The sequence below is a fragment of the Anomalospiza imberbis genome, chromosome 8 (genome assembly GCF_031753505.1).
Source record: "Anomalospiza imberbis isolate Cuckoo-Finch-1a 21T00152 chromosome 8, ASM3175350v1, whole genome shotgun sequence".
NCBI lineage: Eukaryota > Metazoa > Chordata > Aves > Passeriformes > Viduidae > Anomalospiza > Anomalospiza imberbis.
Window position 1 is genome coordinate 27,705,079 of NC_089688.1, and position 27,102 is coordinate 27,732,180.

Sequence of the window (27,102 nt, forward strand, 5' to 3'; positions counted from 1 at the left end):
ACCAAATCCCATCACAAAACTTTGTGTCAGCACATGACTCTGATGACACCAGTGCAGTGGCATACTTCAAGGTCACTTAAAATTAAATCCAGGAAAACAGTCCTTACCTCATCAGCTTGTGACATTAGGTCCCCTGGACTAAGGGACCTTCAGGCACATCTGAAGAGAAACAAGGCTTGACAGCCTGGCTCACTGTTTCTTGAGAAATATTGGATGAACACAAAAAGGCTACTGGACCTATCTTACCTCTCAGCATACATTTCCTGAAGGAACCCTTCAACTGAGCCCAGAGACTTTCTACTTTTAATTTCAAAGCCAGAGAAGCTATTGGAACCATCTGTATATAAAGTGCTGAAGACTAGCCATGGATTATACAGCAGGCTTTCTCTGATTTCACTTTTGAAAATTAAGTCACCACATTCAGGGAGGGTTAGAGAAACAAAAGGCTTTGAATATGTTCCATTAAAACATGTAAGATTCAGATCAAACAGAGAGCAGATGCAGCTGTGGACTGACAAAGTCACAAATCCTCTCCAGAGCATGTTTGACAACACTTTCTCAGCTGGACCTTTACTTCTTTTCTTTTCTCTCTGAGGCTGCAAATTCCTACATCTCAAAAGGGAACAGAATTTTCTCTCCTGCCCTTAAGCTCCTCCCAAACCAAAACACCCAACAACAAGCACTTGTTTCATGGAAATGTTACAAGAATTGAGCTGGAAAATCTGGCTGCTGTTGAGAAACACTTTATTCCCCCTTCCATTCTTCCATTTCACTCTGTTTGAGTGGAGACACATGTAACATGTTGCTACAGTTACTATGGAAAACAACTGTTTTCATTACAACATAGGGAACAGTATTAAGTACTTGAGGTACTTTTAGGGGTGTCTCTGTTACCTTTGGCTTTTGGCAGACATACTTTGAGAGTTTTGTCTGCTCAGTTTTCCCTGTTGTAGGAAAACAAGTGTTAGAGGCAGTTATGGCTTATTCCCATTTGGCAGGCCCTTTGGATCTTTTATAATTGCCTCAAAAACAAGAAATTCTCAGTGCTCACTCCAGCTCCTTAGTTCCATCTCTTAGTGTCACTGCTAAAAACTTATTTGTTTAAGGAAAATTCACTTGCATTTATCACTTCAGTGAATTTACCAAATAAAGTTAGACAACTTAAGAAGATAGCTTCAGCCATATCTTGATAATAAACTTCTTAGGTGCTCTTAACCCTGGAGTACAAAGAGGAGTTGTCAGATGGACTAGCAAGTTGTAGCACCTGTTCTTTATTTCCTCATTGTGTTTCTCTTCCAAGCTCCACTTCACCATCCCATTAACAAGGCCACGAGCCAGAAATGACACCCTTTAAACCAGTTTTCTATTTTCTGTGATTTTTTCTGTGTACATCAATTTTACCTTCTGCCTATTGCAAAGCTCCCCACTGCCTGGTCAGGACACCCTGCTGCCAGCCACAGCCTGAGCACACTCTGCTCCTTTCCTGAGGAGCTGAATCCAAGCAGACATGCAACTCTGAGGCTTCTCTAGCAGCTCCCAGTCCTGTACCTTGCTTAGGTCTAAGCATACCCTTGAAGACAGTGCATGAAAAAGAACTTGTACAACTACTGTCACCCTTCCTGCTTCACTTTGCCCTATTTCTTATTTTGAGTTACACAGGCTGTTTCCATCACAGATGGTTTTTTCCTACCCTGCTTCTTCCCATATGGTCTGGAATCCTTCACAGCTTTGCACTTTCCCCTAAAGACAATTGCATTGCACTTAAAACATTTATGCTGCTTGCTTTAACAAACATACACCAAAGATTCCTTGATATAAGCTGCTCCTCTGGCATACTTTTAGTTGCTATGGTTGGCTCCTCTCCTAAGAGGCCCATGAAAGCTCCTGTTTGAAAACCTGTGACCTGGTACGGCTTTTATTACACTGAATGTTACACTTTCATCCCTGACCCTGTGTAACATCATTGTGACTCTATCTTACACAGGTGGTAAGAGACACACTGGAGGTCAAGTTCTCTATTGGTGTAACTGCACTGGGGTGTAAATTCCATCCTGGAGGGGAGCTGATCAGCTAAAGCAGGAATAGGGCTGGCCCTGATGTAACCTTTAACAACGGAGATAACACGAGTGCATCTCTTTCACACGTTGGTGAAGAAAGAGGACACAATCTTTAATATGAATGCAATAATTTAGAGGTATTTACTTCCATAACAACAGTCCTGTGACACTTGTTCTACACTCCCAGCAACAAAACAAGTTAAGCTGCCTTACTTCTTCTACAAAGAGATCTGAAACATTTTTTATATGATTGTTCTTTTCCTTGAAGGATTCAAATACAGCCTTTTATAAAGCCACCTTTGTGTGGAGAATTTTAAGGGAAATTTCTATGAAGAGCTAATCTTCTTTTTCTTTTCTGGTGGTATATGGCTTCTCCACATTTTCTGAGAGTAGGAGAGTCACCTTTTTTTTTTCCCTTTCCTCTTCCACACAAATGGTTGTAACAGTATTAAATATATCAATATAGGATGTCTGTACCAAATACAGAAAGTCTATGAAGTATATGAAAAAAAAAATTAAGTCAAGAAAAATTCATGCATGTCATTAAAGGAGCCAAAAGAAAAAACAGATCACAAAGCATCTAAAGTATTTGCAAGACTTCTCAGTATTTCCCACTTTATCACAGACTTCTTAATTTTATGTTTTTGTTCTTCATTCCATGCATTTACCTTCAACACAGAAGTTCTTTACCAGTTTCATTTGCAGATTGATAGAGAGAATACCAACTGCCATGCTCATCCTCTAAAGTTCACCGTGAATTGAGTGCTCAATTATCAGATCACCCATGCAGATGCCCCAAACTGATTAACTTCATATTTCAGTATTAGACTACAAAGCTTAAGATGTTCATCTGCATTTACTCCTGTTTGTTATGTCATCATGCATGGTACATCATCTAAATAAATAACTTCTTAAAAAAAAAAAAAAAACAAACCCCACTGGAGCCATTCACATCATCCAGGTGCTGCTACAATGTGGTGGCTCTGGCATTCTCAAATACAGATGTTCAGCATCATGCTCTGTAAAAACTTACAGGTGCAGGCAACCAGATCAAAACTGATCCCAAGAACATCTGGCCAAATGGATGCACTATCGTTTTACAAAGGCATCGTCACCATTTACAGTACCTGCCTTAATTTTTTGATAGAGTTCATTATGCAAGGCGGTGATAATAGCTGCAGAAGAATGAATATGTTTTCACTTAATAACATTTAACATTATATCTTAAGCAAATTCTCTAAACCTCACAAGCTACTTTAAGTGAAGTATATTTTAAATAAATAGAAGATTAGGATGGAGTTTCTTGTCCTGGGCAGACTTAGCAACAGTAAGGGATTTGACTTTCTCAGTACAACACTTTTTACACTGACTATCTGCTCTATCAGTTGCAAGGTTTTACAGTTGATTAGGATTTGGAACCAGGGCTCATAAAATATGGAATTCCTCTGGATTTCTGTAATTTTCAACGGCTGTACGAGACCAACGAAGTCCCTCAATGTTAGCATTCTTTGTGCCTCTCTGCTGGTTTAACTGCACCCTTCTCCTTACAAGAGTGTTTCCTTCAAATGCATGCATTCCTTATTTCTCTACACTAAATATGCATCAAGACAAAACTAGTGAACAGGTTTAGCTCAAACTCACTCAGACACAGATATTAATAGGTTACAACTAATTTTTCTTTCCTTTCTGGACATAAAGGCCAGGAGGGAGAATGAATTTTCAGCACATAATCACTGAAGGTATGCTGGTACCAAACAAACTTCTACAATACTACTCATGCAAACTTAGCCTTCATCAAGAGTAAGTTAAGTGGGAAGAACAAGAAAATAAAGTGGGAAGTCCAGAACATACTGAATTCAACACAAGCTTTCAGAGAATTCAGTGGATTTCATCCTACTATTTTCTAACTACAATTTTCATGTAGATTCAAGCCTTTGGCCCACTTTTATAGCAACAGCAATGACAGTACCTTTGTGTCTACTCTGTAGAAAAAGACTTGAAGCCAAAATCTGCCTTGAGTTACACTTTGTAGAATCACCATGTAAATCTAAACCACATTTAATACTGACCAAATTTACACAACAGGATATTCATCTGTATTCATAATACAGATACCCTAAGATATCTGTATCCTACACAGTCTACAAAGCAAGAAGGAGAACACACCTTTATTTTAACATGGGCTGCTCCTATTTTGCCTTGCATATTTTTCTAATACATTGAATAGGATTTGGGTTTTTAATCCTGAGGCTCCTGGATTTCAACACTCCGGCTTGTGTGCACTAAGCCAAATGCAAAAAGTCACTACACTAAAAGATGAGTGAAATGGTCCCACAGTGCTGTTCTCAGACTCCAAGATTTTATTCCATAAAGCTCAGGACTGAAGAGACACTGCTTTCCTTAGGAGCACTGATAACACATCTTTATGCTGTCTTTTCTTGATACACAGATCTGTAGCTAACAAAGAGAGAGGTGTTCAATATTAAAGTAACTAAACCACTGTTCAGGACAAAGAGTAGAGGGCTTGCATCAACCCCCACTGAATCACAGAACTGGATTCCACTGTCCAACCCCATCCTGCAGGCTGGATCTCACGCAGGCACCCTGCCCTGGCTGACACTGACTGCATCTACTGTGCAATGAGAGATGGGAAGGCTGCACAAACCAACACCAAGGACATCCAGTGGCATGGACTCTCTGCCTGCTGCCAGCCTGTTCCAGGTCTGCACCAGTGCGCTCGGACTCCATCACCAGGTGAAAACTACCTCAGGTGCACCTGCACCAGCACAGCCACATGTCCCACAGCAGACACAACCAACAAATAAACACTGCCCTGAAGGAGAAGAAATGGAATTGGGTGGAGTTTGTAGGTGCAAAGCAAACTCAGTCAAATCTGAAAGCAGACAGCTACTCCAGAGTCAGGAGGACTGAGAGGACCTTGTAACTCAGATGTCAACGTGCGCCAGACTAGAGAGGCAAATGCTCTCAGGCAGCACACAGAATATATCCAAACCTGGGGTTTTGTAGGCATTTTATCAACTAAAGTATTTATGGGTAGCTGGTCAATATATATAAAAAAAGGAAGTGACTTAATTGATGGCTTTTTTTTCCTAAAAACATAAGTCATTGTTCATGGAAAACTATTTCTTTTTAACCATTGCTTTAAAGTCAGATATTTTCACCATTTTCATTTGCTTCATATTTGCACTCTAATTTTTGTTTCAGAAGGAAAACGTTCTGAAATACTGGAAGATCAATACTACAGACCCCAAAAGCTCATCTGAATCTAAAATAAAAAAGTTAATTTTAAGCATTTCATTAAAACAAATAAAAAAATGTGAGACTTAACAAGCAACACTGAAACAAGTGATGCAAAATACAGCGTCAGTGCCCATGGTGGCAAGTGATAGCAGGAAAGCTGTGTGGCAGGAGTAGTAGCAAGCGCAGCAAATGACAGTAATGAAGAATCTTCTCAGTAAGGAAGATCATTATCAACACTATGAAAACACAACAGCAAACCTCTGCAGAGCGTGGCCTGCGCAGAACCAGACTCTTTGGATAAAAGAACTCAGATGAGGAATGCTGTCATGGAACACAAAAGGGAAAAATGAGTGAAAAGGAAAGCAGTTTCCCCAGTTCAGTGGTTAAGCTCGTTTTTCAATCAAGTTTTTGTCATCTACTTGTGTTATAGTATCTGTTACTTACTGCCTGCTGCAGAATCACAACAGCCGGACAGTCATAAATAAACACCAAACAATATATATTTTTGTAACATGCACATGGTTGCTTTGTTTTCTGCTTGTTTTGACTTTGTAAACTTCCACAAATATCCATAGGGAAAAGATCTAAAGCAACCATTGCTTTTATGAACTGCCTCTCAGATCTTGACCAGCTCAAATGCCGATTAGTTTATATTACAATTCAGTTACTGAGAGAAAACAGAACTTGCTGAAAACTTCTGAAGTTACTTCAGTAATAAAGGGGTTTTTGTTTTGTTTTGTTCTATAGGGAAAGGAAACCCAGCAAGCAAATAGGCAATGGCACTGGCTTTTTGCAGAACCACCAGAAAATCTAGGCCTGACCCTGAATAAAAAACAGAAATTCAAAGTACGTAACCCAATTTGGTGCTGATATGCCCAAATAGTACATAGCTCCCCCAGTTTTGTTTGTTTCTGTACCTACCTGTTCGCTACTGCCTTCATTTGGGTCAACAGGATGAAGCAGTGTCAAAGTCACCAAAGTTTTGATATTAGCTGATATTAGAATAAGTTACTGACTGCACCAGAGTAGACAATCTGTGATGTACCGTAGAAGTTACAAACAATGCATCTCAGCCAGCTTCAGTATGGTGCATTTATCAATGCCTTTGAAGGACCTACTTAACCTCTGCATAGAAGGTCTCCTCCAGGAGCACGGTGCTGCAGGACAGCTCTGCTGTCACATTGCTCAGATGCTCCCTCAATTTGCTTTCTTCAGCCTCACTTCCTCTTCCTGCAAGGACTCACTTAGGCAATGCCTTGCAGGTGAGTGAATCCCATTTACCTCACTCACTTCAATTAAAATTAGCTGAAGGGGGAGAATACTGACACAAAGGGAAATACTTGAAGAGGACTACAGCCATTTCCATGGGGAATGGAAACAAGCAAACTGATTTAAACTGATTTGTAAGATCAGCAGGAGAAGGCTAATAAGGGCCACAGTGTAGTCAGGAGTGCTTTGACAAAACTCCTGGGTCCAAGTGAAAGGGACGTATTGTACTGCAACCAAGAACTACAAGGCAAAAGCATTCTGACACCTAAGCATGGCCAAAATACTGTCTTACATTCAAACTGTTAAATGAGGAAGAAAATCCAGAATGGCTTAATTTTCCTTTCTCTTACAAAAAGTCAGGACAGAACAATGTGTGAATGCTGGATGGTACCTGCACTGAGGTTTGGCCATTCTAGACCACACACCCATCTAGGGCCAGTTATGTTTATGCCCACACTAACATGAACTCTGCTCAACAGGAATTTATCTGCACATTACCTATGACCATAATAAATTCTCTGTGGGGGATGCTTTACAGACCAGTGTACTGGAATAAATGTTAAAGGATGTGGCTTCCTGTGAATGAGACCCACATAGAATACAACCCACGGGACGTCATAGGTATCTTCTTACCAGTACCTCTTTTGTTTCCTTATTTGAACAACAATTTATTCATATGCAGTCTCTAATATTCATATCCTGGGAAATTAGCAAAATTCAAGGGACCAACTGAGATGTCAAAAAGAGAAAATTGTCCGGAGGATGAATCAGTGAGTAAGGGCTTAGAATTGCCTGGTTCATGCAAAAAGCCAGGCTCTAGCATTTATCAGTGCAGCATTACTGTCACCGAGGATTTGACCCAGAAAGTTTGTCTGAATATGCTGATGTAACTCCAAGGGTAACTGTGGCTCTTTTTGGCATTCAAATCAGGATCACTTTAGGTTGAGGCTTACTTGGATGGCAAAGAAAGAAGAATTCATCTTGTCTAAATGCTGCAAATAACCACGCAGAACAGGGGATAACTATAGAGCAATTACACAGATGTGCAAAACCACTAAAATATATGGTAGCATTTGCCCTGTTCATATCTTCTCCTTAGGAGTCTCTCTCACAACAATTGAGATATGAAATGAAGTGTCTTAGATACTTGGCCACGTCTGTATGTCAGTAAATGACACTATCTTTAAGGCAGTGCACTGAGACAGGTATGTGAAGGTGGTAAGCCTAAAAATCAGAGCAATACCTCTGAAGTGCCTCCACTGTATATTCTGCCAGAGTTGTGACAGCTATGCGAAAAAAACATGGAAAAAGTCACTCTTTTAAAAACAACATTCGATTACTGTGTGTGCAAAATGTATGGTGTGTCACTGAGCCATGAATTCAGCTTACCCGGAGCTTCTCTTCAGTCTTAGTGGATTGCTTACAGTCGGGATGCCAGACAGTGGAACCTGAGGGAGGACAAACACATCTTTATTCAGAGCAAAGCAGATGATTCTGCTCATGACAAGCCAGCTATTAAAGAGAATCTCTTCATTGCATCAGATGCCGAATCTGTATGAACTATGAGAGTAATTCACATTAAAGTCTAGCTCATGGGAAATACAAGGGAAACAAAAAAATATTCAAATCCTTGGTGTACCTACAGCAGCTTTGTCCTGAGGCTGTCAAAGCACTTTGCACACATTCTTAATTAAAACTCAAGCAGCCTCAAGCAGCAACAGAGTCAGCAAGCACCAGCTGGAGGAACTTAAAGAGAGAGGATTCCTCTGGCAGGTTGGAGGTTAAGAGGTAAGAACAAAAGAACTGGGCCACAGTTACCTGATCCGTTCTCCCTTTCTGTACTGCCCTGCACATAAAAAGGAATTTCTGATTGTAAGTCCATTGAGAAATAGGTGTCACACTCAGTTACTGTAAAGTACTACTCAGATCACATCTTCCCTCATGTAAAATGCAAAAGGAAAAGCAAGATTAAAGAATTCACAGTGCAAGAGCCAGGGCTGTGTGTGACCCACTGGCAGTGGGTGAGAGGCCAGGATGACAGGTGGTGCCAAGCTGCACAGGAGAGAGCCTGTCCCTGGATCCCAGCACACCGTACCTGCCATTGGCACACACAGCACTTCTACCCCGTGCTACTGGTGCTTCCACCTGGCATATTCCAGCTGTATATCCTACTAAAAAAGGCAAGTCCTCTGCTGTTTGTTTCCCAAAATATGAGATTCTTTCTTATGCTGTAAAGTAGGAATATCCTGCTGGATATGGACTGAGTGATGTCAGGGGCAAGAAGCATTTCCATCCCATTTCAGTTGTCCTCTGAAAGAGAGTGTAAGCTGTGGTCACTGCTGGAAATCTGCTGAAGGTACTGGCCAAGATGAAACAGAGCAGAAACTAACACTGATTTTTAACACTGACTGCAGCTGCAATCAAATTCATCCTTCATTCCAGTCACCACAAAGCCAATCCAGAGCCCTGACTATCTGCATGAGGGAACATCACCTCTCCACTCTGTCCACAAAGAAACCAAACAGAGCCAAGTCCAGGACTCCTGCTGGTGACTATTAGCTCAAAAGCAGCCAGAGGAAACCCCACCCTCAGAGGACAGGAGAAGGATGGGTCAGGAACCCTGGAAAGTTTCTTCTAACAAGCCCTTACATGGCTTGGTGCAGAAGTAAAGAGCAGCAGGAATCATTTCACTTCCCAGCAGTACACAGCACAGTCAGCACCAGGAGACAGGAGAGAGTGCTGTGACTCTGGAGCAAAGGTCTGAAATGTCTGGCTGTGAGTTTAAGCCAAGGAAGAAGAAACTGTGCATTTGGCAGAGGAAAACCATCAGACAACAGGGAGAAGTGCACCGAGAGCCTTCTCTGTAAACAAACAGCAGCCTCAGAGCCAGGACCCTACAGAGCCTGCAGGATCAGGAGGGAGCTGTGCCCTGTCCATGCAGGAGGAAGAGAGTTCAGGTTATAAGGCTAAAAGTTCATGTTAAAAGAAGTGATCTGACTAAGACTCCTCTGACTATGACACCTATTGCTCAAGGATGAACTAAGACTCAGAAGATTTTAGTTCAAGTCTCAAATCCAGCTGTGAGCTTCCTTCCTGTGTGGCCCTGAGAAAAATGATCCCTGTTCCTCCACACCTCACTGTTAGATAAATGGCAGGAGTTGATGATCTTAGGAGTCTTCCCAGCCTTAACAATTCTGTGAGTCTTTTCTGTTAAACTTTCCCTACCATCGAGGAGAAAGCTGTCATTGCATTTTGGGCAGTATTTATCACAAACTGGCACTGTTTAGGGACACCCTGTGAGACTGCTGAAAGTGAACAAGAAATATAGGAACCTGGATGTCATTTTCATGGGTTGTGGGTTTTCTTTCACAAAATGATAAGAGATTTGAAAGATGTGACATTTAAAAACCCAAATCAGACAGAGCAGGCTTAAGAAGTTAAATGTACATATTTTTTGTGATCTTGAACTCTGAGCCACCTACATTTTGTAGATACTATTCATCCAAACTGTTTTGAAATACTTGCAAGGGTGCAAATTCCCAAGCTGCATCACTCCTCTCTTTTACTGCTGGAAACAGTTCAGCAAATTGTAATTATTTCCATTCCTAACATATGTTTGTTTGCTTACCTGGCAAACATCAACTAGCATGCTCATTTATTCAGCTTTAAACTTTGCACATGCCATTATTTCAATATCAGCATCCCTCTAAATACTGGGCAATCCTAGCTCAGCAACAGCCTTGTGGGGCAACCCATAAAATAATGTATTACCAGGCAGTCAATGGGAAAGAGACAGTTTCTGGTGCTGCTTCTTTTTCATTTTCATGTGTTGGAGCAGTGCCAAGCCAGAATGTTTCTGCTAGCATTATTCCAACCATCCTTAACATAGAAAGCCCCAAGACAGGGAGCTTGTTTGTCCATGTTCTCCTTTTGCCAGTTTCCCAACATTTCTAATACAAGTTTCTACCACAATCCTGCCAGGCTCCTCTATTATACAATGCAATACTCAGTGCTGTCATATTCTAGGGAGAGGACAATTAGAAGACAGATGGAAGCCACCTATTTTTCTGTATTTTATCAACAACATGGTTTTTGTTCTAGCTTTATTGTTGTGGTGTTGTATTTCTGTTTCAGAGAAATGCTTGGAATGCTGTTATTCTGCACCCCAGGGGCAGTGACTTGGATGGAGTCAGGATATGCATTTCAGCTGAGAGCTTTGCACAGGAAAAGCTTTTAGGTCCTCACACTTCCAAGCACGCTGAATTTACCAAGGAAAGCTTTGGCAGGACAGTCTGGAGCACACTCAGCAATTACAGTATTTAGCCAGAAAACATCCTGTGAACAATAAAGCAATGCAATTTGAGGTGCTCCTCCCCTGAGACAGACTGAGCACCAGGAGCATTGATTCATAACCACAGAAAGAGAGATACACTAAGAGGAGAACAGCAGATCAAGCTGCTGCCAGGTTTCTCTCCTCTCCCCTTTCCTACCACCTGAACTTGTCCAGGTCAAACTCCAGCCTAGTTTAAGTAAAAGTGATACCTTCTGTCTTATTTGGATCTGCAGAACTTTACACCAAAGCCTGCTCAATTAACACAAAGTCCCACTCTCTGCTAGACTGGTGCAAATGGCACTAGTTGGAGATGGTTGTTATTAATTAATGACAGCAAAGGATGATCTGATGCTCATTTTGAACTCTGCCTGTACTTTACAGGCACCATCATGTGAGGAAACTAAGATTTGCCAGATGTTTTAAGTGCTGCTTTCAAGTAAGTTTTTCCAATTTGCCATCAGAAAGCAGCACCTCCCACCCAGCCCTCTTCCAGCCTCTCCTTACTCCTGCCAAGCAGAGCTGCTACACCATTTCACATCCTGTTCTGGGCACAGCTGGAATAAGATGACTGAGCTGTAAGGTCAGCGAGAGATGAGAGAGAGGGACTGCAAGGAAGGACAAACTACAAAATAAAACAAGTTAGCTTCAAAGAAATGCCTTAGTAATATTATCTTATTTTGGAACTCCTCCAGTAAGAACATCTCCTCAGGATTTCAAGAAGTGGCTGTGACAACACTTTTCATATTTCTTTCACTATTCTTCTACATTCCTTTCAAGTAAATCAAGTTTTCTAAGCTACATGCAATATACAAAAGCCCAACATGTATCTGCCTTTTTCACTTTTATTTCTGGCTTATGTACATGGGTATTATACATCCTTCTACCAACAGTAATACTACACCAAGCAATAAAAATAACTTAATAGTGAGTATACCACCCTCTCAGAGAGTAGGTGGGATTCATATCAAGGATACTTTTCAATCAAAGAAAAGAGCACATTCTTTTTTATGTGAAAAGACCATGAAGAAACCAAGCTTGGCAATAATTGGGAGTGTGAGACTCTTAACAAGAAAGGGGAGATGAAAATAAACAGACAAAAAAGAGGTGGCTATATAAAGATATAAAAATAAAGTACATGGGAATAAAAAGAGAGATGTGACCAGATAAAAGGGAAGTAGGCAAGGGTAGCAAATATAATTGAGAACTGGAGGATAGACTCTGTCAATGTGCATGAGGAACGAGGTCTACATGGTTCAAAGCAAATTCATGGCAGCTTCTGGAAGATTTTCCCTTGCCTTTTACAGTCTGGAGTGTGGTCCAGAATAGCACAGAAACTGATCAGCAGCAATCAGGGGAAATTCCTTCACTTTGTCTGGTATCTCACACACCATTCTGGGGCTAAACTATCCATGAGATGTCAAATTCAGAGGCAGCCTACTAAATTTCATTTTTTAGCAAGCACAGGCTGCCTCAGCAAGGGTGCAGAGTCCCTGCAAAGTTACAGTTAGGGCCACCTAACAGAGCAAAATGGTATCAAGTGAAAAAACATGAGAACACTATTGAGGACAGGATGACTATAGTCCCCCTTGGACATATTACATGGGGATGGTTTATAAATTCCTGACGTCTGTGACAGAAAAATCACGATGCCTGATTTTCTTCTTTTGGAATGGAGACATCCTTACCTTGCAGATACATTTCTTCTCCTTCGGTGAACATTTGGTTGCATCTGCTGCATCGTGCACAGCTTGGATGATAATGCTTGTCACCTGCCTAAACAAAAAAAAAAAAAAAAAAAAAAAAAAGGAACATGAGGGACAAATGCATTGCACTGCTTTCTGAGCACTCAATCATTTTCTGGCTGACCATTGCCTTTTTTCTTCTAGTTCACCTGTTTTGATACAACACTGCCCTCATAATGTGACAACAGCACTGAGAATGTGAGCTCTGCCACACTGCTTCAGCCCTGAGGTCTATCCTGTCCTCAACAGAGGCCAGCAGTGACTGCTTGGGAAAACGTCTGTAAGAGAAAAGACAACACAGAACAGCCCTTCCTCTTCACACCTTCCCATTCAAGTAATCAGTGTCCTCCTGGCTAGCAGCTACATCATAAGTTACCTGTTCTGCAGGATTTGACAAACATCTTTTTAAATCATCCAACAGTCCAAGGCAATGAATGTCACACTGCAGTTAACTTGTGCAAATCTGCTGTCTCCTCATTTTGCCAATGAATGGGTTTTCAACCTGCCATTTCATTCCTTGGCCTTCTTCCCCACACTGCTGACATGGCTATTAGTAAAGAGAGCTTTCTAGAGCCACTTCTGGGACCATGAATTTAATTCCCAGATCCCCGACTTCAGAAGCTGCACCAGCACAGACAGCCTGACCTGAATTTGAACTACTGATGTAAAGGTCCTAAATACCCTAGATCCTGTTACCCAAATCCAAATCCACTGAGTCATTCAGTCTCTTAAACACATTGATACCATTAATATGTAAAGCTGATCAGATTTCAGGCCTGTAAGGACAGGAAAAATCAAGGTATAAATATTAATAATGCGATTTCTGCTCTTTAGGAGATCAAAGCAATCAATACATTAGCTTCCTCTCCTCATAAACTAAGCAAAAAATGTCCACATCAGGCTTTTGAATAGAGAAATGCTAGAAAATGACCCTTCATGGTGACAAGTAAAGAATTCTAGAAGTCTTTGTATTTGTATCTGGCTTTCCAGACAAATTAACCTCAAGTCCTTTTTCACAAATATTCCCCATCCACTCAGATGCTATATGCACAAAATATCTGTTTACTCTACAGCTGACTTGTAAAATGTCATCAAAACCATTTCCTACCTCATTGTACTTAAGACCATAACATTACTAAATCCAACCTTTCATTTTGTCTTTTGAGAACAACATATTTTTGGTTCACATACGGCATTCACTACACAGGCTTTTTATTGAAACATATATATGCAAATTAAATGACGAAGGACATGGATTAAAGTACCTGACAGCTACCAGAAAATCAGCTCTACCACCCAGCTCTTCTACAGCTAAAGTTGCACCATTCAAATTTAACAACTCCCATCCAGGAACTTCAGCAACGCAAGGCCAGAGAAGAGGATTCAGTGTGCTGTTACTTTAGTTATACATTTCACTGTTCACCTGCAAAAAGCCTGCACTTCTCTTAATCAGATCCTGCATTTACTTTTGATTCTTGCACTTCAGGGGCAAAATCCACCAAATGGAGAGTAATGGGATTTAGGTGTTCTTAGTAAAGCAGATTTAGAGCTATCAGGCAAAACAGGATCTCTATTAAAAGGGAAAATGAGAAGTCACTACAAAATCTGCTTACTCAAGGAAGAAAAGCAAATGAGGGAGAAAACACAGAACTGATGCTTGACTTGCAGCAACAAAGCTAATATTGAACTGAGAGAGAAAACACAGTTAATGCTCATTCTCTATCATTTTCATTACTGGCTGCCTTCTTCATCTCTGGCTCTCCCTCCTAGCAATTATTTAACCTCTGAGGTGTCCCACTAGTTTCATTCAAGACTGGAGTTTATAGGATAAAGAAATCCAGACTTCATCCCCTTATTATGCATAGACCTGTGACCTCTCTGAAGTTTTGTTTTCCTGGGAAAACTTCTGATAAGCTACTGTGAAGGGAATATAGTTCAAGCCACGTACACCTGCCTCTTCCAAACAGCCAAAGGGATCAATTTTGAGTTTATCAGGTCCTTCCCAGTGACTGAAACAACTGGCTAAATTTTAGCCTGCTGTGAGTGATGATGAATGAACACCACGCCCCAGATAACACAACCCTGCCAGTCCAAGTGAGAACACACCCTGCACTGGAGAGGTTTTGGGGGAGTGACATACCAGAGCAGCTGCAATTGTTGTTGTTAAAACACTTCCAAAACAGTTTCATGAGTTTTCTGCCTCTGTACGGTTTCTCTGGCTCATGAGTGGGATCCTTCCTACAGCAAGTATTTGCTGGAGAGCATTCTGAATCTCAACTAATTCAGGCCTCATCCTGCTATGCCTGATTTGGTGTGATCATCTGGGAAAATGGTTGCTAAAAATCAGTCATTTATAATGTATTAGGACAAACCTTTGCATCTACAAGTCACTGATATATTCACACTTTCTAGACATCTGCTTTTGCTCTTTTAGGGCTACTAAACCCTCATTCAGTGTGCTCAGTATACAGCTTTCTGGGATCTCATGCTACTGTGCTATGCTTTAAAAGGTTTGCATCTCAATCCTCCTGGCAGGACCAGGAAACACTGGTTAAGTGCACATTTGCCCCAAACATTCTTCAGTCAAGGTGAGAGAGGGTTAAAGGCTCTGTTTTTTCCCTCTGCGGAGCTGTCCTCACCCCTTCCCAAGTTCACATCCAGAAATCCTTTGCAGTTCTCTGTGCTATGCAGATACTGGGATTTAATCTATCACACTGCTTTTGGTCCCTTCTGATTTATTTCACTTTGGTTGAGTCATCAGGACTATCCAAACCATCAAGCACGAACTGTGACCCATATCTTAGAGGACTGTCCCTAAAATAAGATGGAATAAGCTAAATTAATTGCAGTAAATACCTTGGTTTGCTCAGCTAGAAGTGCTAAACGCAACCAAAAAAATATTTAACGTTTTTACTTCAAATTGTTAAATGGAATTGAATGAATTGACAGCAGTTTATTGTCAAATGAAATATTAAACCTATGTGTTGCTGTCACTGCCTATAAAGTCTCTGTTAAATCATCAGACACTTACATGTGCCCGAAAAGCAAAGAACATCAGTTATCAATTTATGACAACATACAACCTCTTCTGACTTGCCTATTTAACTTCCACCCACACTGAAAAATCTGAAATCGGTTCTCAAATAAAATCCCAGTTGAACAGAGCAAACAGAAAAAATTAAATTAAAAAAAGCAGAAGTGCATTCTCATTTACCAAATACTTCCAGAGCCTTAGAATTGCAGAGTGAAGAAACAGTGACCAAAGGAATTCTACAAGCATAATTATAAATGTAGATAAATGGATGCTAAATTTGAGTAGCCTTCTATGGCTCTGCAAATCTCACTGATCAGTGACTGATCAAAGATGTAAGAGTTTTATTTATTTTCTATATACTACAAATAAATATATACTGTCCACAATATGCACATTATATTCATGTTCAAGAATGAAACAGATACAACATTATTTTAGGTAGTATTAAGGATCTATTTATTCTGGTAATTTCAAGACTTAAACTGGAATCAAGTCTGTGTAACACTGACCTTCAGTTTCCCAGTCTACAAAGCAGGTTAAATGACATTTAATGTTCTACATAAAATACTTTGGAGAAACACTACCAAGGAAAACCATTATAGAAATGTATTCTTCATAACCAGTGTTAAAAATAAAACCATGTAATCACATCTCTAATGCTTGTGAAGAACAGTTGAAGGCTCAGTGACCAGAATTCATGGATGATGGACTACACAAGGGAGCTGGATGTGTTTACTCTGCAGAGGACATGTCCCACGTATCATGAGTAAAAGTACAAGCTCTGTTATGTATTATAAGAATACCAAGACCTGTAATAATAGCTGACAATGAGAAACCACATTTTTCAGACCAGATTTTTCATGGATCACCTTTTCAGACTCAGAAGCTATACATTTCCAGCCTTTACCCAGCATGCTATTCTCCCAGATGGCTTAACTTGGATGTTGCAAATCCTCCTTGGCTAAGAGCCTCTGTGGACTCTGCAGAGAGCTTTGAAGGCTCCCTCTAACGGGATGGGGGAGTGACCCTGCCCAGCTGTCCTGAGTGACAGAGGTGGCAGAAGAGAGGCACAGTGTTACACACTGTGTGCACACAGCTTAGACACCTCTGCCAGTTTAAAAGGTAAACTAAAGGGTTAGGAGGTTCTTGAAGCACCAGTTGAACACCACTCTGTGAGCTCCTGCACAACCTTCTCACCCTGCTGATGCTCCAACCTGTTCACAACATGCACAGTGCCCATTTGCCTTCACTTCATTAACTTTGCTTGTTTGGGGACCTCCAGAAGACAAAAATGTACTGCCACTCCTAGCTGTCAGGGAAGGCAGTGGTGGGTATTGCAAGAATTATTCCAACCCAGGAGCTGCAAATGCACCTGCAGACAAGCTGACACAATATGTCCCAAAAATCCAGCTGAAAAAGTCCCTGCACGGTGTTAACCCCCGGGAAACAGCACTTCAAAAGCCAAGGACTGTATTTTCTGAGTCCAACCCCTCTGCCCCCACTTCCCACAAGACTAACTTTTATTCTCTGAGTGTCTGTAAAGCTCTAGGCTGATTAAATAAATGTTTTCCTCTTTGGTGAACGTGAGAGCTTAAGATTTCCTATTACTCATGCCTTCAGCTCTGTCCTTCCTTCCAGAACAACAGTGAACAAGAGCCAGAGAGAACAATAACAAGAATAGCACTAGGAGAGCTCACATGCCAGTGGGTCTGGTAGAGGAAGAACTAATTACCACAGACATGTTCTGCTGGCCAAAGGACACAATTAAGTGCATATTTGTTGTGTTACATTTGCACAGCTGCACTCGTTCACTCTCCTTTCAGAGATAACTGAGCAGTCACCTGACAGAGAGCTATTAAACATGTAGAAAGCTTTACTTTCCTCTTTAAATACTACCAAAATTATTATGCAGGTGAAAAAGTACTTCTGAGAGTAAAAGCACTTCCCTTTTTTCCTTTTTTTTTTTTTTTATGAACAGTTATTATAGGCCCATTTGAGAGACAAACCTATCCAGTATCTATTCCTACCATTACTCTGAGGAGAATGACTTGATTTCTTAACTCTCCTAAGGACTTTGGAGAAGCACAAAGAATAATTCAGACTCATCTTTTAAACCCCTTAAGGAATGTCATGAATTGTAAAACAGGATCTGTGGCAGTAGCCTTCCATTTTCCAGTGAAGCTTTATTTTAATTACTTGCAGAGGTCACAGAACCTTCAACCCTGTTTGATGTTTGGTGTAACATCAAATTCCATTGTTGCCTTCTCTGCAGGCTTCTGTGATCTCACAAGTGGCTGGAATAGCATAAACACTATGAAGACCAAAATTTGTTTCTAATAACATCCTGACCCAAACTGTCCACTCATTTTTCCCAGGCTCTTATCTGTTGAGCAAGTCACTACAAATATCTGCGCTCAGAAAACAAAATAAAAGTGTTTCTTTGCTTCCAAATGATTTCAGAATCTACCATAAGTTTCTTTATTACTACCAATAGAAGGAAAGTGTAATAAATTTTCTTAAAAATTAGTCCTTGTCTAATACGCATCTTTAAAATTTGGACCTTCTAAAGCTGTTTTTTATACTCCTGTCACAACATCTCAACAGAAGCAGCTCTCAGCAGAGCCTGTGCCTCGGTTCAACCTGCGGGAGGATGGAGCAGCAGGAAGCAGAGCTCACACTGGCAGTTCCCAAGCTGATGGAGCTGCAACAAACGGGACTGGGGAAAAATGGGAAATGGAGCGTGAGGCCGTGACCATAAATCTGAATGACAACATGCATGGAAGAGACCCTCTGAGCCCACCACTGATTGCTGTGCTGCCTTGGGTGAGACAAAACCCCAGCTGCCCTGCTGTTATGAACACTTGCACTGTTAATTCATGCCCAGTGTCTGATTTTATACACAAAATACTTCCCAGCATTACAACAGTGACTGACAATGTCATGCCAGCATATTCCTTAATGGATGGACCATAATAAACTTTGTAACTTATTACTGTTAATTCTCTCCACACACAATAGTGTCATACCCATCAGCTGCAGCTGACAGCAGTGCAATTATTCACTGCATGGAGTACAGTTTTCCTTATAGCAGAGATGTGAGTAATCATTCAGGCTAAATCCCCAGCTGTGAAACTGCGCTACTGGCATGAAGAAACAGCCCTCGTGGCAGCTGAACACCAACTGCACTTGGTTTAGTAAGATCCTGGAAGTTACTTGTGATTGCACTGTCAGCTCTCCTTTGAGTTCTCACTTTCCTGCAACACCCAAAGTTGAGCAAGTTGCACACACAGGTGAGATGTTCAGCTGTCAGTTATGGTCTTTATGGAGCTGTTATTCTGTCTTTACAGGGCAAATCCACCTATTACTACACACAGGACCAAAGCTGAAAATTCAGGTTACTTACACGTTAACAGCAGGTCAGTACAAAGAAGGGAATTCCACTCAACTAAGAAATGTACCCACAGGAGCCCAAAGTGCCTGGCTAGAATCCTGTGGGCAGTACAAAGGAGCAAAGCAACTGCAAACACAGCTTTATTGCCTACTACCAGGATTGCAGCATCATCTCTGTTAGGATCTTATGTTAGATTTATGCACAAGAAATCTAATCCCACTGACTGAATTTGTAGTTAATCAGAAGCAATCCAGAAGAAATATATGTACTATATTATATATTTTGTTAAGTTTCATTTGTATCTAATTATAATACAAATCTGTGAATTCACTGCCTTAATTACCCCTATTTTAGGTGCATATGAAGGCAAAACCCAGCATCCACCATTTAATTCTCTTTTAAACTCCATTTATTGCAAAGATTATTTTTAAATTCTGAACTCCTCAGCAGGAAGTATCTGACACAAATCCCTTCTCTATTTCTCAACAATGCTGGAATAGGTCCAGTTTATAAGAAGAGGTGTGGGCTTTCTAGATCATCTGTAATCTTTAGGTTTCACAAAGCATTAGATAAGTAAATACTCCTTTATCTTGCATGCATTTTGTCCAGCATGCTTTTTGACATGAAAAGATATTTCAGAAACTGAAGGACCTGCTTGCATCCACATTCATATTGCTGAACTAGTTTGTAATTTGAATTAACCAGCAAAGCTACTTTACAGTAACTCCACCATAGTGCCAAGGCTTTTCCAAACAGCCTCGTGCTGGAAGAACTGTAATTTTGACTCCAGCAGCCAGGAAAGACCTGTGCTGACTGCAAGAGTGCAGTGTAGGTGTGCTGAGCTGCTCCGAGTGCCCCATGTCTGCAGCACGGTGTGAAAGCCATTCCAGCCCCAGCCTCCAGCCTGCTGGGAGCAGAGCAAAGCCCTTGGCTTGGTTCAGTGACGAGTGCCAGCCTTGTGGCACAAGGGCAGGGACAGCAGGGAGCCCTGGGAATGGGTTTTTGGACCGGATACACACAATGTCCAGTCTTCCGCAACACCGGGAAACTCCTGCTTCCCAATCCTCCTCGAGTTCTCTCATTAGGGGATGAGAGAGCCACTGAGTTATCAGGAATAAGGGAGCTGAGCGGGGAGACACCACCCTGCTTCTCCTTTTAACTCTTCACATGAAGTGACTGTTGGTCCCTCGACCCCTTCCTCTGGCTGGACCTCGAATAACAGAGCCTGATGTTTGTGCATTAGCAGGTCACATCCACTGCAGCTGCATTTGCAGTGCTACAAAAATTGCTCCAAAATGAAAGTAACTTGGACTGGTAAGAACTTCCTCAGTCACTAGAAATACAGCTGACTCCAACCTGCTGAAATTTGGCTAGAAAGTCAGTAACAAACCTCCTTTGTATCTTAAAAAACTCAACAGAACTGTTTCACAAATAAGAAAGTTTTGCACCTGACAGCAGGTAACAAATACTGGACCTCATCCTAATAGAAAATCTTTTTAGCATTTTCAGAAATTAGCATATATCTCCAAACATGATCTGATTGCATGTGTGGACAAACAGAAATAGAGAGCAGTGTTAGATATGTACATATAATTATACATGCATGTGGCATTTGGAAGGAACATACATATTCCTAGATCTTAAAGTAACCATAAAAGGAAAACCAAACAATTTTAAGATGTTCTGCCGCAGGTCCAAATCACAAGAACTGAAATAACATTAACTAAAGAGAAAAAAAAAAGGCAATGACTAAGTAATTAAATTAGAAATAAATATTACTAATACGAAAGATAAATTTACCAAAGAAATAACTAGGAACAGTGTGTTTAAAGATAATAAAAATCTTTATTACAACATGATGTGAAAAAACCACAAACAGATCAGGCAACATTCTCTTGTGTGCTGTAGATGAAAAATGATGAAAAATGACATAGAAAAGGCAGGAGTATTCAGAATGTGTATCTTTAGGGTCTGAATTTGACAATGCCAATTTCCTGTTTGATACTGTTTATTGAGCAAGATTTTTTTAAACAGTGTTTTTAACAAATCAAGATTTACAAATTATTCAAGACCTGAATAATTTGAACTCAAAGAGGCTTAGGGAAAGTGTAGCAAGGCATTTCTCAGACAGATGGCTCTGATAGCAGGGGAGGCTCTGCTGAGCCAGATACCTCAGAGATTACTTCCTTCAACCCACAGCATGAGGTACCACTGGCCAAGGCAAGAATACAAAACCTCCCCTGGTAAACCTGCTGGTGACTCACAGGCAATGCTTGTTTAAGCCATCTAAACCAACCAAGTATGTTCTAACAGACTGATGTAAAATACCTGCAAATCGAGAAGGCAAGGCCCTGTGAGACTGAGCCATGGTCTGGGCAACAGCAACTGACACAGGCAGCTGGGGAACATCATTAAAATCTCCCAATAAAGGCTGTCACAGCAACCTGAAATGGCCTGCTCTTCTGATCATTTATTGTATACAAAGAATATAAAGGAAAAGCAGATAAAAATGTGTAACACCGGTGGGTCCGTCCACGAGGATTTGCAGAAGGGAATTCAGTGGAGAACCATCAACACAGGGTGAGCCTTCAGCTGTGATCCTGAAGGACTCAGAGTCAAATCATTGCTCAGATAAAGGCTTCAGAGGGGACAATGATCACAATGACACACGATTAAAAGCAGAGGAAGGTTGGAATAGCAGGAAAGAGCGGGAGCTTTTCAATCCCACTGAAAACTCTGTGGCATCAAAAAGCTGGAATTAGACCAATTTAACCTCAAAACAAAGTGAAGTTTCTAAAAAGCAAAGGTAATTTAAGCAGCATGAGGGAAGTTTTTTGCCTTGCAATTGTTCTGCAGTTTTCATGACTGGGTAATTTCCCAAAGGATAAGCTTTCATTTGGTTTCTAGGGAAAAGATCTGATTTTGAAAAGAGAAGGTCAAGCAAGATGACTTTAGCAGTGCTTCTGACCTTAAAATCCATTCCAACGGGCATTTCATAGAGAGAAGATCTTACAAATGCATCAGGCAGCTCCTAGGGAGCACAGGTCACACCGGAAAAATTTCCAAGAGTTTAATCAGTTCACTGAGACCTGTCTTGGCTAAACAGCTAAATCCCTGCCATAGCAGGGGCCTTTCCAGCTAGAATGAAACTTTGGCTGATCTGACTTGTGGCTCACTGAGACAGCTCAAGTGCAAGGCCAGGAGAAGTTCTGGGGTTGGGTGAGCTGCACCAGCTCCAAAACTGCTACTGACCCTGAGATCTCAGCACTGTGGCAGGGCTCTGTGCCCTGGGGAAGGCTGGAAGAAGAGCTCGAGGAAAAACTCATGTTAACTGTTCAGTGGGCAAGTGCAAACCACCTTCTGACTGGTGAATAAAGTGAGAGCTTGGGAGTTTAAGCAACTCACCCAGGACCAAAATTAATGTTTCCAGCAGAACCAGGCTGAGAAAAATTCTCAGGAAACCAGCCCTGGACACCACTAGACCTAGGTGTAGCCAATTTTCTTGTTCATCTCCCACAGAGCTGCCTTTCCTGTTGTCTGTCAGAAGGCTGATTGAGGAACGATGCAAGCTTTGGCATGTGATTCAGCAAAGCCTGGGCTCCATTCTGATATCTGCTTTCACTTCACAGGGAGTGTCCCAAAAACAACAGAGAAACAAGAGGTGCAAGGGCCAAAGGCCGGGAGTAAGCGACTAAGCATGATGTCAGGCTCAGTACATCCACAGAAAACAACCAGAGAATATAAAACAAAAGTAGCCTGTGAGAAACAAAGTAGACAAGCAACATGCAATTTATGGCAGTTTGTACCACTGGAGACTGAAGGATTGTTCTGACATGGAAGCATCTTGTGTGGGAATTAAGCAGGGAATATTTTTTTCTATTAGTGACTAGAGCCTGCTCTGGTAAGAAACTGATCCTATTGCAACCAGTCTGATCTGATAATGCTTTAAAAAGTCTAAAGAATGGGGTTTTATCCTTGATTAGCTGCAATGCTACCTACTACCTTTGGAAATCTCTGAGAGCAAGAGGTCACAACAAACAACAGACGACAGCCTAGGGAAAGGACAAATTTACTTCTAATATTTTTCTTCCCAGTCACTCCACAATCATTCATATCAGTTATGAGCCTGTATTTGACTACATCCAGACATTTCTCAGGAATCCCTGTTTTGTAATTCTGGCCAAAGTGTTAATCTTACACTAAATTTAAAATGGAAATAAGAAAGGACATCAGGGTAACCAGTGGATAGTTAATGCAGAGAAATAGTTGACTCTTTTTCAAAAAGGATAACTTTGAATAAATGTCAGACCACCAACATGTACTGTGCTAGAAGCAGAGCCTTTTCTTTTTGGCAGAAGTCCTTTTTTTTTTTTTCTATTTGTCAGTCTTCTAACTGCTGATACACATGATTTCCAATTACAGCTGCAAAACTATACAAGTACATTTTTGAATCCTTGCTGGCAGGAATATCCAGAGTATGCATGCTGGAGCCAAAACACAGTAGGGATTTTACTCCCTATCTTGTTTACTTCAGCTTCATATGAAAATCAAGACTTCTATTTACCACAGAAAAACTATTCCCACAAATTACTGTAGTGATGAACAGGAAAGAGCTGATGGACATAAAGCAAAAAGGGGTATCTAACAACATTTGCTGCCATTTGATCTTCAACTGACTACAGCATCTCCATGATTTTGCCTCAACAGCATTAGTTCAAGCATGATGGTGAGATAAATCTGCTCGAAGTTTCTTACTGCCTCAGTTTTCACTCTCATCACTCCTAGGAAAAAAGTTTCCAGTGAAGATGCAATTGCTTTACAGAACACTAAGCAACAGCAAATCCATCTTTATGCATAACAAATATCTCTCTCTCCAAATCCTACATGTAAAAGTCAATTTCTTAATATTTTAACTTGAAGTATTTAAAGGAGTTATTTCCTTGACCTCTGCAAATCACAAAAATTCCCAAACCAGTTTCACAGACAGTTTAAATGCCAGAGTATCTGCATTGCTGGTGATGAAAGGATGCATCTCTTACTGGTTGTTATTTTCCCTCTTAAATAGAAAAAGGCTTTTAATAAATGTCACACATCCCAGATATCTATCCAAATAGCTTTTAAAGCTGTATGATCTTCTAATATAGCATAAGCATATAATTAAAATCTACCCATCTTGTACTTCAGGTGGTCATTTCAAACATTTAATCACCCATAAAATACTCCCATTTCTTCATCCATAAAACCACCTGCTCAATAAAGACAGGTGTTAATGCTGTGGTCTTCAACGTCCTTAGAGATTCCCAACATATCTTTTGGGTTAGTATTTGTTTTTCTTAACTTTTTTTTCCCCCCTCAGGAAAACACCCTGACAAAGCAGACAAGAGAGGTGGCTGAGTCCTCATGAAGTGAATGCTGAGCACAACACCCGGATGGAGCCTCCTACAAGCAGGTGACAGCTACAGACTTGCCTCAACAGGCTCTTCTCCACTTCTCAAGATTTCAAACACGTTATTGCTGCATTCTTCCCAACAATTTTTTTTTATGGGAGATAGGTGTAAGTTCTACCCTAGTCTTCTAGAAGTCAGTCGTAAACTTTTCCCTGATAGGAAGACTTAAAGCAGGAATTAAAAATAAAACATCAGAATCCTGCAAAAAATATTTCACCACTTAATCAATTTTTCATTGTGATCTCAGTCCAGGAGAAACAAAAAGCAACTGAAATAATTTCACATTGCTGCAGAGAGCACAGCCACATCCCCCTGGCACCACATCCCAATTGCCAGTGGGACTGTGACACTGGAGGAACTTCGGGTTCAGTCTAAACACTTTGGTGCAGGGATCATGATTCATTTCATATCTCTTGTGGGTGATTTTAGCAGGTAGTACCAGCACAATGCAAAGGTTTAAAAGACGGACAGAAGAAGCAATGGGGGCCACAAAACAAAAATAGAGTATTATGTTTTCCCTAAAGGGGTCTCTCCCAGAGAACAAGATGTGTTCTGCAGTACAACCAAGCAATGGAATTCTTAACTCAGTTAGCTAACACAAATGACACACTCATCCAGGTAAGTTGCTCTTCTGCTAAAAGCTGCTCTTTGTTCTGGGCACCTCCAAGACATGAAAAAGCTACTTATTTGTCTGTTCCATGTTACTGGAATACATGCAGTGGGTATTTGTCACAAAGGCTGTTAGTGGTGGCAAGAAACTTAGTGCTCAAATAAATGCCTCTACTGAAATGTAATTGTAAAGAATTTTGACCAGTCTACTTAAGTTTTTTAGTAATATTTAGTACAGGAAACACACTAGAGAATATTTAACTAAATCAACAAGGTAGATGGTAAAGATGCTTTGCCAGGATATATAGATCCTAATCAGCAACACTGTGCTCACAAAAGCAATTTATAAAGATAAGCCATAATTTTATAAGCACCTGAGAGATTTCACAAATCCCTTTGTGGCAATAAGGAAGCTTTAATTGGTTATTTTTTCAAATTACTTGTTACAACCTGCTCTTATTATTCACCATCTTTACATCCTCTTAACATTCCTCCCCTTCCTATTGATGTTCAAACTGACTGAAGCATGGTTTCCAAACCACTGCTGAGAAGTTAATGCCTTGTGATTATGCTGCCATAGCAACTGAACTTCTGTTAGAGCTCTGTCAACTTTAGATACTTATAAATCAAGTCCTTCCCAACTACACATACCCCTTCTGCCAAATTCAATCTTTGATTGGGGGGAGGACCACTAAAATCCTGTTAGAAAGATATTTACATCAAGTAACTGATATTATTTTTCTACAGGTATATTTATTCTAGATTTTTGATCTTGTGCCTGGTGTGGTGTTTTCAGTAATTACAGCAGGGTATTTATTTTTCATCAGGGAAGGGTATTCTAAATCAAGTTAAATGTATGCTGCTACTCAGCTTCATAGGCAACCTGTTTGAACCATTCACCCATATTTTGAGTTATTATTAAACTTTTCATTTCCCTGCTTTTATCCAAACAAACCCACATTAAGAAAAAAAAAATCAGCGGTTCCACATTAAGTGATAAAACACATTTCTCAGTAAAAACACAGAGAAACTAGAAACAAATGCTAATCTTATTTCTATATAAAAAAAATCTCCAAAGCAATCAAAAGAGCCAAGAAACTCTATCAAGAATTATTTAAGGTAGAGAATCGTCCTGCTCCTCCACACAGCAGCAATCAGCTGCAATCAGGAACAGCCCAAGCTCTGTGCCATTCTCCTCTCTTCCTGGCAGTTTAAAAACATGTGCAGCCGCACTCTCTTTATCTAAACCACACAATTATACACAGCCTTTAAAAAAACATTCCTTCTGGTGCACAGGAACAAAAGTACAAGTACCCATTATGATCCCCCTGGCAAGCCATCAGTCCCATCACAAAGCTGCGCCCCCCTGCCCTCCCCCAGGAAAGCCGTGCCCCTTTCCAGTTCAGCTCTGGTTTCACAGCAAGGGGTTTGTTTACCTTCCGAGAGGGGTTCCTCAGTCCAGGTCCATGTCCCCCTCAGCTCCCTTGGGGCTCAGGCAGGAGCACAGCGCAGTGCTGCTGCTTCTGCTCAGCCTGGAGCTGCACCCAGCCCGGAGCCGCTCTCCTCCTCCTCCTCCTCCTCCTCCTGCACACACCCACCAAACCCAGCAGAGAGCCCTCCCTGCACATCAAACCCACCAAACCCAGCAGAGAGCCCTCCCTGCACATCAAACCCACCAAACCAGGGAGAGCCCTCCCTGCACATCAAACCCACCAAACCAGGGAGAGCCCTCCCTGCACATCAAACCCAGCAAACCCAGCAGAGAGCCCTCCCTGCACATCAAACCCACCAAACCCAGCAGAGAGCCCTCCCTGCACATCAAACCCACCAAACCCAGCAAACCCAGCAGAGAGCCATCCCTGCACATCAAACCCACCAAACCCAGCAGACAGCCCTCCCTGCACATCAAACCCACCAAACCCAGCAGAGAGCCCTCCCTGCATATCAAACCCACCAAAC

At 41.1% G+C, this 27,102-nt stretch overlaps 1 protein-coding gene across 20 annotated transcripts in view; it reads right to left on the minus strand.

Moving 5' to 3' along the window:
- Window positions 1-27,102, minus strand: part of ABLIM1 (actin binding LIM protein 1) — a 189,811-nt gene that overhangs the window by 34,914 nt on the left and 127,795 nt on the right. For 14 of the 20 annotated variants that reach the window (XM_068198155.1, XM_068198147.1, XM_068198154.1 and 11 more), the window contains 3 exons: window positions 12,606-12,693; window positions 7,977-8,035; window positions 5,577-5,639 (listed from right to left, as the gene is read on the minus strand). In XM_068198155.1, the coding sequence (XP_068054256.1) occupies window positions 5,577-5,639; window positions 7,977-8,035; window positions 12,606-12,693 (210 nt within the window). Of the gene's footprint in view, window positions 1-3,184; window positions 3,233-5,576; window positions 5,640-7,976; window positions 8,036-12,605; window positions 12,694-27,102 lie in introns of all 20 variants that reach the window. The other 6 variants (XM_068198145.1, XM_068198142.1, XM_068198141.1 and 3 more) reach the window with 2 other exon arrangements.